This window comes from Mastacembelus armatus, chromosome 2 (genome assembly GCF_900324485.2).
Source record: "Mastacembelus armatus chromosome 2, fMasArm1.2, whole genome shotgun sequence".
Classification (NCBI taxonomy): Eukaryota; Metazoa; Chordata; class Actinopteri; order Synbranchiformes; family Mastacembelidae; genus Mastacembelus; species Mastacembelus armatus.
In genome coordinates this window covers 76768-88153 of record NC_046634.1, presented here as the reverse complement: position 1 = coordinate 88153, position 11386 = coordinate 76768, and the positions used below count along the sequence as shown (strand labels likewise).

Here is an 11386-nt window from a genome sequence, read left to right as displayed (position 1 = left end):
GATCATTTCAAACAGACCCCTCCCACCCTGGTCCCAGGTTAGTTTCACTTTCTGTAGAAGTCTTGGCGCAGCTTGTTTCACCATCTCAAGGTAATTTCAGCACATTTTCACTGTTTTCCTCTTTACTTTGCGCTTTTGTCGTGTTGAAACGGCGCAGGAAGAGAAGCAGAGAGTCGGTATACGGTCTCTGTGTGGACTCTCAGTCGTTGTTTAGGAGGCGGAGAGGAAATATTAAAAGCGGCCTGAGCTCGGCCGGAGAACAGGCCACATATGGTGGACTCAGGGTGGATTCAGAAACCGACTGGGCCTTTACGTGATCGGGTGTTTGATAAACAGGCAGTGGTGTTTTTTTTTACAGCGCATTTCAAACACAGAAACTAACTAACACTTTAGTTAGATACTCTGAGTCACCTGAGTCCATAAAAAACCGAAAGTAACCGCCACGATGTTGAAGGTCGCTGCAGGTTCATGGCTCCATCTAGTGGCCTGACAGTAGAAGTGCAGCAGCTGATGGTTTTAAAGGAGAAATGATACAAAGCAGCATCTGAATGATTTGTGTCTCCTCTCCAGGTGAAGGGACAAAGTGTGTGTGAGCTGACGTGGATTCAGCAGCATGGATCAGTGTGAGGACAGACAGGGGGGAGTCCGTCCCTCTAAACCCAGTCTGTGTGGGGACCATGAGAGCCAGACCAAAGCTCAGAGGTGAGATGAGGATCTGGGAGAGTCCATGACTCTTCTTCATGTTAGAGCTTATGTGTTGATTAAAAGAGTGAAAATATTTCTATCACTTTTCATCCAACATGCACATTTATCAGGTCTGTCTTTGTTTCAGGATCCAGCAGCAGAGACCAGACTGTCCTGGATCCAGCTGTGTGTCCCTCAAGAGTGACTGGTCGAAGGGTCATATAATTGACTTTAAAGGAGGAAGTCCACCTACTGATCAGACGTAAGCTGTAACTTTCAGTCAGAGTCGAGTTTTTCCAAAAAAGATGGAGTTTGCGTGACGTGTTGTCCGACCACGTCTGAGATCCAAAGTGTTTCTGTCATAAATGTCATCAGGACAGAAATCATGTGAAGAATGAAAAAGCAGCTGAGAGAGAAGTTCCAGCTCTGTTTGTTCTGATCTTTCATACTGGGAGCTGCCCAGTACAACCAGTCTGACACAAGCAGACACTGGCTGTAGGTGCCTTGTTCCAGGACTCTGCAGCAGTGTTCAGTGAGGGAGGGAGAGATCTATGTAGGAGCTGTTGGGACTGAACCAAACAAACAGCTGCAGCCTGAGCTGCTGATTCTCAGTGGGATCAGCAGGACTAGTAAAGCTTTGCCACTACAGGGACTCATCTGATTCACTGTTCACATCCAAATCTCACTTCCTGGACCTTTACCTTGTGTTGGTCTCTGTGTGGACAGACATCATGTGAGCTCATTCTTTATGATTCCTCCACAGAGTGGACCAGGAGAGCTCAGAGGTTCCCAGTGCTCAGTCTGCCCCGCAGCATCCGACACTCTCAGACTCCATATTTATGGTCTGTACATGTACAACTACTGCTCTGACATCTGTTCTGTTCACAGTCATCTCCATGCTGCACTTCGTAGAACAGGGTCCAACATGGACCTGATGTTTGGGGGCCATCATTTTAGTTGGTATTCATACAGTTCTCTGTTCCAGCTGCTGGAGAACCACATTGTCACTTTTGTGAAGAACGAGCTGAAGAAGATGCAGAAGGTTCTGACTTCAAGTTCCCCAGAGAGTCAGAGGGAGGATGAGGGGGTGTTGGACGGTCAGGATGAAGAGCAGAGGAGGAGCAGCAGAGAAGCATTTCTGAAGATCACACTGAACTTCCTGAGGGGAATGAAGCAGGAGGAGCTGGCCAACTGTCTGCAGAGCAGTAAGAGGATTTCTATAAAGGTTTAACATTCAATTCAATTCAATTTTATTTGTATAGCGCCAAATCACAATACAATTCATCTCAAGGCACTTTACAAAAACTAAAACTAAAAACCCAACAATTCCCTTATGAGCAAGCACTTGGCGACAGTGGAGAGGAAAAACTCCCTTTAACGGAAGAAAAAAGGGTTAGGGTAGGGGAGCTGAGTGCACCGATGGTCCTCGGGCAGTCTAGGCCTATAGCAGCATAACTAAGGGATGGTTCAGGGTTGCCTGAAGCCAGCCCTAACTATCTGCTTTGTCAAAGAGGAAGGTTTTAAGTCTAGCCTTAAAAGTACAGAGAGTGTCTGCCTCCTGAACCCAGGCTGGGAGCTGGTTCCACAGGAGAGGAGCTTGATAACTAAAGGCTCTGCCTCCCAGTCTGATTTTGGAAACTCTGGGAACCACAAGTAGACCTGCACTCTGAGAGCGAAGTGGTCTATTGGGATAATATGGTACTATGAGGTCTTTAAGATATGAAGGAGCTTGATTATGAAGGGATTTGTATGTGAGAAGAAGGATTTTAAATTCTATTCTATATTTTACAGGGAGCCAATGAAGAGAAGCCAATATAGGAGAAATATGATCTTTCTTGCTAGTTCCTGTCAGGACTCTGGCTGCGGCATTCTGGATTAATTGGAGGCTTTTTATGGAGATATTGGGACATCCAGATAGTAATGAGTTACAGTAATCTAGCCTTGAGGTAACAAATGCATGGACTAGTTTTTCTGCATCATTTTGAGACAGGATGTTCCTAATTTTGGAAATGTTGCGCAGGTGAAAGAATGCAGTTCTAGAGATTTGTTTTATGTGTGAGTTAAAGGACATGTCCTGGTCAAAAATAAGTCCAAGGTTTTTTACATTAGTGCTGGAGGCCAGGGTTATGCCATGCCTAGAGTAGCTATAATTTTAGAAAAGTTATTTCTGAGATTTTTTGGCCCAAATATAATGACTTCTGTTTTCTCTGAGTTTAAAAGTAAAAAGTTACTGGTCATCCAGGCCTTTATGTCAGTTAGACAGGCTTGAAGTCTGGTTAACTGGTTTGTGTTAACAGGTTTAATAGATAGATATAACTGAGTGTCATCTGCATAGCAGTGGTAATTAATAGAGTGCTTCCTAATGACATATCCTAAAGGAAGCATGTACAGGGTGAACAGAATCGGTCCTAGCACGGAGCCTTGTGGAACTCCATAACTGACTTTTGTTCGTGTGGAAGGTTCATCATGGACATGAACAAACTGGAATCTGTCCGATAAATAGGATTGGAACCATTTTAACGCTGTTCCTCTGATACCAGTCACATGCTCCAGTCTCTGTAATAAGATGTTGTGGTCAATGGTGTCGAATCCAGCACTAAGGTCTAGGACAGAGGTCACTAACAGGCGGACCGCGGTCCGGGTGCGGACCCAGAAGCCGCCCCATACGGACCCGGATGTACAGCCAAAACAGAAGATTGTGATTTAAAACCTAACGGGGCGCTTCTATTTCCACCGGCGCAGCTTTGGGGCAAGTTACACATGAAAACAGTGTTGCCAACTTAGCGACTTTGTCGCTATATTTAGCGAGTATTCAGACCCGTCTAGCGACACATATTTTTTTTTAAAGCGACTAGCGACAAATCTGACGACTTTTTCTGGTGTTACTGGAGACTTTTGGAGACTCTGATGTGTCTGTACTGCACCATTCTTACACTTCTCAATTTGCCGCAGTAAGACGGCAAATCAGATGCCGCCGCGAGCCCCTCCCCCGTCCCAAAGCCTTCACAGGCGGCCCAGTCCTCTCGCAGCAGTCCCTCCCTCCCAGCTGCAGTCACAGCAGGAAGTGTTCACGCCTCCGCGTCCTGACTGCAAATGAATCGCGCGTGCGATCATGTGTGTGATCTGCACTGATGCATGGCATAATAAAAAATAAAATAAAATAAAAAAAGGTAAAATGTTCTTTGTCTAAAATAAATCACTGCATTTGACTCAAACAGCCTCAGTCATTTACAGCAAGGCAAATGTATTTAGTTCTGAGAACTTATTAACTGCAGGCCGTCATGCTACATTATATGGCACAGTACAAATATTTTGAGTGTCCCTTATTCTGTCCCTTATTTCTTATAAAGAATCACAATTGTCTCTTACTTTCCATTTCTGAAGTTGGCAAAAGCGTCCATCACAATTACAGCATGTGCCATGGACATTATGCAAATTACGCGATGGCGTCATTCAGCGACTTCTAGCGACTTTTAGGACAGCCAATAGCTACTTTCCTTACTGACGAGTTGGCAACACTGCATGAAAAGACAGTACAAAGAAAAAGAAAGAGAGCGATACATGTAGAAAACAAAGGGAGAGAAACTGTAAAGTGAGACGGAGAAAGAGAGAGAACTTAGTTAACGAGAGAACATTATACATATCTACAGCCATACAGATATGTTCAGTTGTATGTTACATGACAATAAATATTGTCAAAGTTTTGAATTGTACTGAAATCATTTGATTTGACAGTCAGGTATTGATTACATGCAGATGTTGATAAAACTACTAGGCTACTTAAATATATATCACACTAACTAGTTAGACATTATGATCTTCCGGACCTTTGCTTCAAGAAATTTTCTCTAACTGGACCTCTTTAAATTTTAGTTGAATACCCCTGGTCTAGGAGGACAAGTATAGAAACAAGTCCATTATCTGAGGCTACCATGATGGATAAAGGCCATATGTGACATTTCTAAAGTGATGGAGATGTTTCTCTGTGTTTCTTTGCCTGTTCTTTCAGAATCTCCTGTCATGTGTCGACATCAACTCAAGTCCAACTTGCAGAAGAAGTTCCAGTGTGTGTTTGAGGGGGTCCCTAAAACAGGAAGCTCAATACTCCTGAACCAGATCTACACAGAGCTCTATATCACAGAGGGAGGGGCTGCAGAGGTCAATAAGGAACATGAGGTCAGAGAGATTGATCCAGCATCCAGGAAACTAGACAGACCAGAAATAACCATTAGACATGAAGACATCTTTAAAGCCTCACCTGGAAGACATAGACCAATCAGAACAGTGATGACAAAGGGAGTGGCTGGCATTGGGAAAAGATTCTTAACACAGAAGTTCACTCTGGACTGGGCTGAAGACAAAGCCAACCAGGACATCCAGTTCACATTTCCCTTCACTTTCAGAGAGCTGAATGTGCTGAAAGAGAAAAAGTTCAGCTTGGTGGAACTGGTTCATCACTTCTTCACTGAAACCAAAGAAATCTGCAGGTTTGAAGACTTCCAGGTTCTCTTCATCTTTGTAGGTCTGGATGAGTGTCGCCTTCCTCTGGACTTCCAAAACGCAGAGATCCTGACTGATGCTACACAGTCCACCTCCATGGATGTGCTGTTGACGAACCTCATCAGGGGGAAACTGCTTCCTTCCGCTCGCCTCTGGATAACCACACGACCTGCAGCGGCCAGTCAGATCCCTCCTGAGTGTGTTGACATGGTGACAGAGGTCAGAGGGTTCACCGACCCACAGAAAGAGCAGTACTTCAGGAAGAGGTTCACAGATAAGGAGAAGGCCAGTACAATCATCTCCCACATCAAGATCTCACGAAGCCTCCACATCATGTGCCACATCCCGGTCTTCTGCTGGATCACTGCTACAGTTCTGGAGGATCTTTTAGAAACCAGAGAGACAGGACAGCTTCCCAAGACCCTGACTGAGATGTACATCAATTTCCTGGTGGTTCAGACCAAAGTGAAGAACATCAAGTATGATGGAGCAGTTGGGACAGATCCACACTGGAGCTCAGAGAACACGAAGATGGTTGAGTATCTGGGAAAACTGGCTTTTGAGCAGCTGCAGAAAGGCAACGTGATCTTCTATGAATCCGACCTGACAGAGTGTGGCATCGATCTCAGAGCCGCCTCAATGTACTCAGGAGTGTTCACACAGATCTTTAAAGAAGAGAAAGGACTGTACCAGGACCAGGTGTTCTGCTTCGTCCATCTGAGTGTCCAGGAGTTTCTGGCTGCTCTTCATGTACATCTGACCTTCATCAACTCTGGAGTCAATCTGCTGTCGGAGGATCAAACAACCTCCCAGAAGCCTGAAACAACAACAGACCAATCTGCAGAGAAACTCTTCTACCAGGGTGCTGTGGACAAGGCCTTACACAGTCCAAATGGACACCTGGACCTGTTCCTGCGCTTCCTCCTGGGCCTTTCACTCCAGACCAATCAGAATCTTCTACATGGCCTGATGACACACACAGGAAGTGGTGCTCAGACCAATCAGGAAATAGTCCAGTACATCAAAACTAAATTCAGTGAAAATCTTTCTCGAGAGAGAAGCATCAACCTGTTCCACTGTCTGAATGAACTGAAGTATCGTTCTCTAGTGGAGGAGATCCAAGAGTTCCTGAGTTCAGGGAAACGCTCCAAGGAAGAACTGTCTCATGCTCAGTTGTCAGCTCTGGTCTTCATCTTACTGTCATCAGAACAAGACCTGGATGTGTTTGACCTGAAGAAATACTCTGCTTCAGAGGAGGCTCTTCTGAGGCTGCTGCCAGTGGTCGGTCTCTCCAAGAAAGTCCTGTAAGTGTGTAAGAGTTGGATTCATTCATCATGACAATAAGACCCTGAGATGGACTCAACTTGAGAGAAAAAGAAATAAGTCCAGATTTGTCGTTTCCTTATATTTATTTCCTCTGCAGGCTGAGCGGCTGTAACCTGTCAGAGAGAAGCTGTGAAGCTCTGGTCTCAGTTCTCAGCTCCCAGTCCTCCACTCTGAGAGAGCTGGACCTGAGTAACAACGACCTGCAGGACTCAGGAGTGAAGCTGATCTCTGATGGACTCAGGAGTCCACACTGTAAACTGGAGACGCTAAGGTTAATATTCATCAACCTGTTTGACTGATGCCCAATTAAAATCAGATTGACATCAGTGGATAAACAACTGTAATCTGTGTGAGACTGTGTCTGCTGATACAATACGTCACATGACCATTTACTAAACTTTAGTAGAATTTTCTAAACTCTAAGAATTTTCCATCATTTTATTTTTGTTGCTGAATTATCAAATATCACAGGTGATTTTGAACTTATATTATCAAGTTGGGGCAGCATGGTGGCTGAGTGGTTAGCACTGTTGCCTCACAGCAAGACTGTCGTGGGTTCGCAACCCGGCCTTTCTGTGTGGAGTTTGCATGTTCTCCCTGTGCTTGCGTGGGTTTACTCTGGGTACTCCGGTTTCCTCCCACAGACCAAAAACATGTATGTCAGGTTGATTGGTGACTCTAAATTGCCCGTAGGAGTGAGTGTGAGTGTGAGAGAGGTTGTCTGTCTTTGTGTGTCTCTATGTGGCCCTGCGATTGACTGGTGACCTGTCCAGGGTGTACCCCTGCCTTCCACCCGAGAGAGAGCTGGGATAGGCTCCAGCAGATCCCTGTGACCCTGATTCAGGAAGAAGCGGGTATAGAAAATGGATGGATGGATTATCAAGTTGACACAAAAACAACAAAGAAAAAGGAGAGAGTTTCTCAACCAGAGTCCTGAGTCATTGATGACAGTTTCATCTTGTATTTGACTTCAGACAGGAGCATCATCCAAGGATCTTCCATGTGTGTTGTTTTGTGTTTCACAGGCTGTCAAGCTGTCTGGTCACAGAGAAAGGCTGTTCTTCTTTGGCCTCGGCTCTGAGCTCCAACCCCTCCCATCTCAGAGAGCTGGACCTGAGCTACAACCATCCAGGAGAGTCCGGAGTGAGGCTCCTGTCTGCTGGACTGAATGATCCACACTGGAGACTGGACACTCTCAGGTATGGAGAGGTCTGACAGGAAGAGCTGCAAACATTTTCATTGTCCTTTGTCTTTATGGTGGATTTGAGTCTTATATGAACAATAAGACATGTAGTAAACACTGGTTTGTGCTGACCTGACCCCCGTTGTCCTTTCAGGTTGGAGCCTGGTGGAGTCCAATGGTTGAGACCAGGTCTGAAGAAATGTAAGTGTGTTTTTAATGAGGTTCATGACAACACAGCAGCTCACACTCAACCAGGTGACAAATGAGTAACTGCAGCTGTTACTGTGTCTTGTTCTCTCCATCAGATTCCTGTGATCTCACAATCGACACAAACACAGTGAACCGAAAACTACAACTGTCTGACAACAACAGGAAGGTGGCTCATGTGGACGAGGTTCAGTCATATCCTGATCATCCAGAGAGATTTGACAAGTGGCCTCAGCTGCTGTGTAGTAATGGTCTGACTGGTCGCTGTTACTGGGAGGTGGAGTGGGAAAAAAATGTGTTTATATCAGTGAGTTACAGAGGAATCAAAAGGAAAGGAGCCAGTGAGGACTCTGAGTTTGGATACAATGATCAGTCCTGGACTCTGAGATGCTCAAATGGTGGTTCCTATGTCTTGCGCAATAACAAACAGAGATTTGTCTCTCCCACCTCCTCCTCCTCTTCTGGTAGAGTAGCAGTGTACCTGGACTGGCTTGCTGGCATTCTGTCCTTCTACAAAGTCTCCTCTGACACACTGATACACATCCACACTTTCAACACCACATTTACTGAGCCTCTGTATCCTGGGTTCACAGTCTGGTTTCCTGATTCCTCAGTGTCTCTGTGTCCAGAGTAACAGACAAGAGTCTCTTCCTGTCACAGAAACCTTCTGACTGTTGAACAGAAAGTTCAGTCTGTCAAAGTTCACTCACACATTTAGATTCATCAAGTTAATAATTCTAATAATTCAAATAATAACTCTAAATGTATGTGCTAAATGATTCTTTGTAAATTCCTTTGTATTGTAATTTAAATGTTTATCAGACATTTATCACAGAATAAACTTTGTTCACTTTTACCTGTTATATATATTTTTTTATATATATTTTCTTGTGTTTCTGTTGTGGTTGTAGTTCAAGTATCTGTAGTGTAATGGATAAGAATCAAGAACCTCCTGAGCCCTGTTTATTCTAGTGAGATCGGAAACAAAATCCAGGGTCAGAACTGACAGACTGGGGCCTTTAAAGTGGAATGTAACTTTTGGACTTGAAGTGTTTTGAGGGGCAGAAAGCTCCAACTAACAAGGGTCATTACACGTGTGTTACAAGCTCTTGGAGACAGAACAAGTACCTGCTGTCACATGTGTGTATGTGTGGAACTGTCACTTTCATCCCTGGGACAATAGACATGACTGCTTGCTGTTACTGGGAGGTGGAGTGGGAAAAAATGTGTTTATATCAGTGAATTACAGAGGAATCAAAAGGTAAGGAAACCCTAATGACTGTGAGTTTGGATACAATGATCAGTCCTGGTGTCTAAGATGCTCAGACATTGGTTACTTTGCCTTACACACTAACGAACGCAGATTTGCTTTGTCTCCCCCTCCACCTCTGGTAGAGTAGAAGTGTACCTGGACTGGCTTGTTGGCACTCTGTCTTTCTGCAAAGTCTCCTCTGACACACAGATCCACATCTACACCTTCAACACCACATTCACTGAGCCTCTGTATCATGGGCTCCACATCCTGAGCCACAGCTGCACTTTAATTAGTCTCATTTAGATATTTCGAGGACAGAAATCAAGAATCAAGAAACAACCAAGGTAAAAACCTTTGCAGTGGTCTAAAAAATGAAAAACTGACCTAGAAAACAGAATGCATACTACTATTTTGTCTATATTTTTTCGTGTATATTTTTTGTACCTCTGTACATTTTGGAGTAAATTTGCAGAGAAGTCAGTACATTTACTGCCCTCCTGTGGTCACACTGGGTCACTACATTACACTGATTTTTTTGACAGGATTCAGTGATTATCAGGATCAATCATCAGTATTGATTAGTGATGGAGACAGCTGAGGATCAGTAATAGTTTGAATAATATTCCATGTCCATGTCAGTGTATGTCAGTATTGTGTGTATTAATATGGAGAGAGCTGCAGTTCCTCACTGTGACCACTGGAGGGCGATGACCACTCACATCTGTTCTTCAGTTTCTGATCCATCTGACTTTATTCCACATCTACTCTCATGTTCATCATCACATTATTGATGTTCAGGTGTCCTGAGCACCAAGTTACAGCCTTATTGTCACCATGAAGAACAGTGTCACATCTTTTCTAGTCCAGACATCACAGGTGTTGCTTCAGCTTCTGAAAAAACAGTTTCTGTTCAACTGAAGTGATGTCTGATTTCAAATCCCAGATTGGATTCTGTTTGTCCCTCCAATGACTTTGATGTCAACAGCAGAAACACAACATAAAAAAAGGTAAAAAGGTAAAAGTGAAGAATGCTTATTCTGCAATAACGCAGCAAACACTTTTATAGAACTTGAAATGAACCTTTACTCAAAAAGCCTAGTCTTGATCCAGGAGTCTTGGCTAATTATAGACCAATATCCAACCTGCCATTTATTTCTAAAATCCTAGAAAAGGCTGTTGCTAAGCAGCTATCAGACCACTTACACAGGAATGAACTATTTGAAGATTTCCAATCAGGATTTAGAGCACATCATAGTACAGAAACAGCACTGTTGAAAGTTACCAACGATCTTCTCTTAGCCTCAGATAATGGACTTGTTTCGATACTTGTCCTCCTAGACCTTAGTGCAGCATTCGACACCATTGACCACAACATCTTATTACAGAGACTGGAGCATGTGACTGGTATCAGAGGAACAGCGTTAAAATGGTTCCAATCCTATTTATCGGACAGATTCCAGTTTGTTCATGTCCATGATGAACCTTCCACACGAACAAAAGTCAGTTATGGAGTTCCACAAGGCTCCGTGCTAGGACCGATTCTGTTCACCCTGTACATGCTTCCTTTAGGATATGTCATTAGGAAGCACTCTATTAATTACCACTGCTATGCAGATGACACTCAGTTATATCTATCTATTAAACCTGTTAACACAAACCAGTTAACCAGACTTCAAGCCTGTCTAACTGACATAAAGGCCTGGATGACCAGTAACTTTTTACTTTTAAACTCGGAGAAAACAGAAGTCATTATATTTGGGCCTAAAAATCTCAGAAATAACTTTTCTAAAATTATAGCTACTCTAGATGGCATAGCCCTGGCCTCCAGCACTACTGTAAAAAACCTTGGAGTTATTTTTGACCAGGACATGTCCTTTAACTCACACATAAAACAAATTTCTAGAACTGCATTCTTTCACCTGCGCAACATTTCCAAAATTAGGAACATCCTGTCTCAAAATGATGCAGAAAAACTAGTCCATGCATTTGTTTCCTCAAGGCTAGATTACTGTAACTCATTACTATCTGGATGTCCTAATATCTTAATAAAAAGCCTCCAATTAATCCAGAATGCCGCAGCCAGAGTCCTGACAGGAACTAGCAAGAGAGATCATATTTCTCCTATATTGGCTTCTCTTCATTGGCTCCCTGTAAAATATAGAATAGAATTTAAAATCCTTCTTCTCACATACAAATCCCTTCATAATCAAGCTCCTTCATACCTTAAAGAC

General features: G+C 43.6%; 1 protein-coding gene across 2 annotated transcripts; it reads left to right on the top strand.

Moving 5' to 3' along the window:
* Positions 1 to 34: 34 nt before the first annotated feature.
* On the top strand, positions 35 to 8756 carry LOC113127191 (NLR family CARD domain-containing protein 3-like). Of its 2 annotated transcripts, XM_026301561.1 has the most exons (10): positions 35 to 90; positions 571 to 702; positions 833 to 946; positions 1448 to 1526; positions 1670 to 1889; positions 4694 to 6488; positions 6608 to 6781; positions 7536 to 7709; positions 7848 to 7894; positions 7999 to 8756. In XM_026301561.1, exons 2-10 carry the CDS (start codon positions 614 to 616, stop codon positions 8532 to 8534), a joined length of 3228 nt encoding a protein of 1075 aa, XP_026157346.1. In that variant the 5' UTR covers positions 35 to 90; positions 571 to 613; the 3' UTR covers positions 8535 to 8756. The 2 variants fall into 2 exon arrangements, with proteins under 2 accessions (XP_026157346.1, XP_026157347.1); XM_026301562.1 differs by lacking the exons at positions 35 to 90; positions 571 to 702; positions 833 to 946; positions 1448 to 1526 and having other exon boundaries at positions 1797 to 1909.
* The last annotated feature ends 2630 nt before the right edge of the window (positions 8757 to 11386 follow it).

Bases quoted from the DNA above. Each gene is read 5' to 3' on its own strand.
- LOC113127191 (XM_026301561.1), top strand. From the start codon at position 614: ATGGATCAGTGTGAGGACAGACAGGGGGGAGTCCGTCCCTCTAAACCC. The intron at 703-832 runs GTGAGATGAGGA...TCTTTGTTTCAG, and splicing joins AGCCAGACCAAAGCTCAGAG to GATCCAGCAGCAGAGACCAG. The intron at 1,527-1,669 runs GTCTGTACATGT...TCTCTGTTCCAG, and splicing joins TCTCAGACTCCATATTTATG to CTGCTGGAGAACCACATTGT.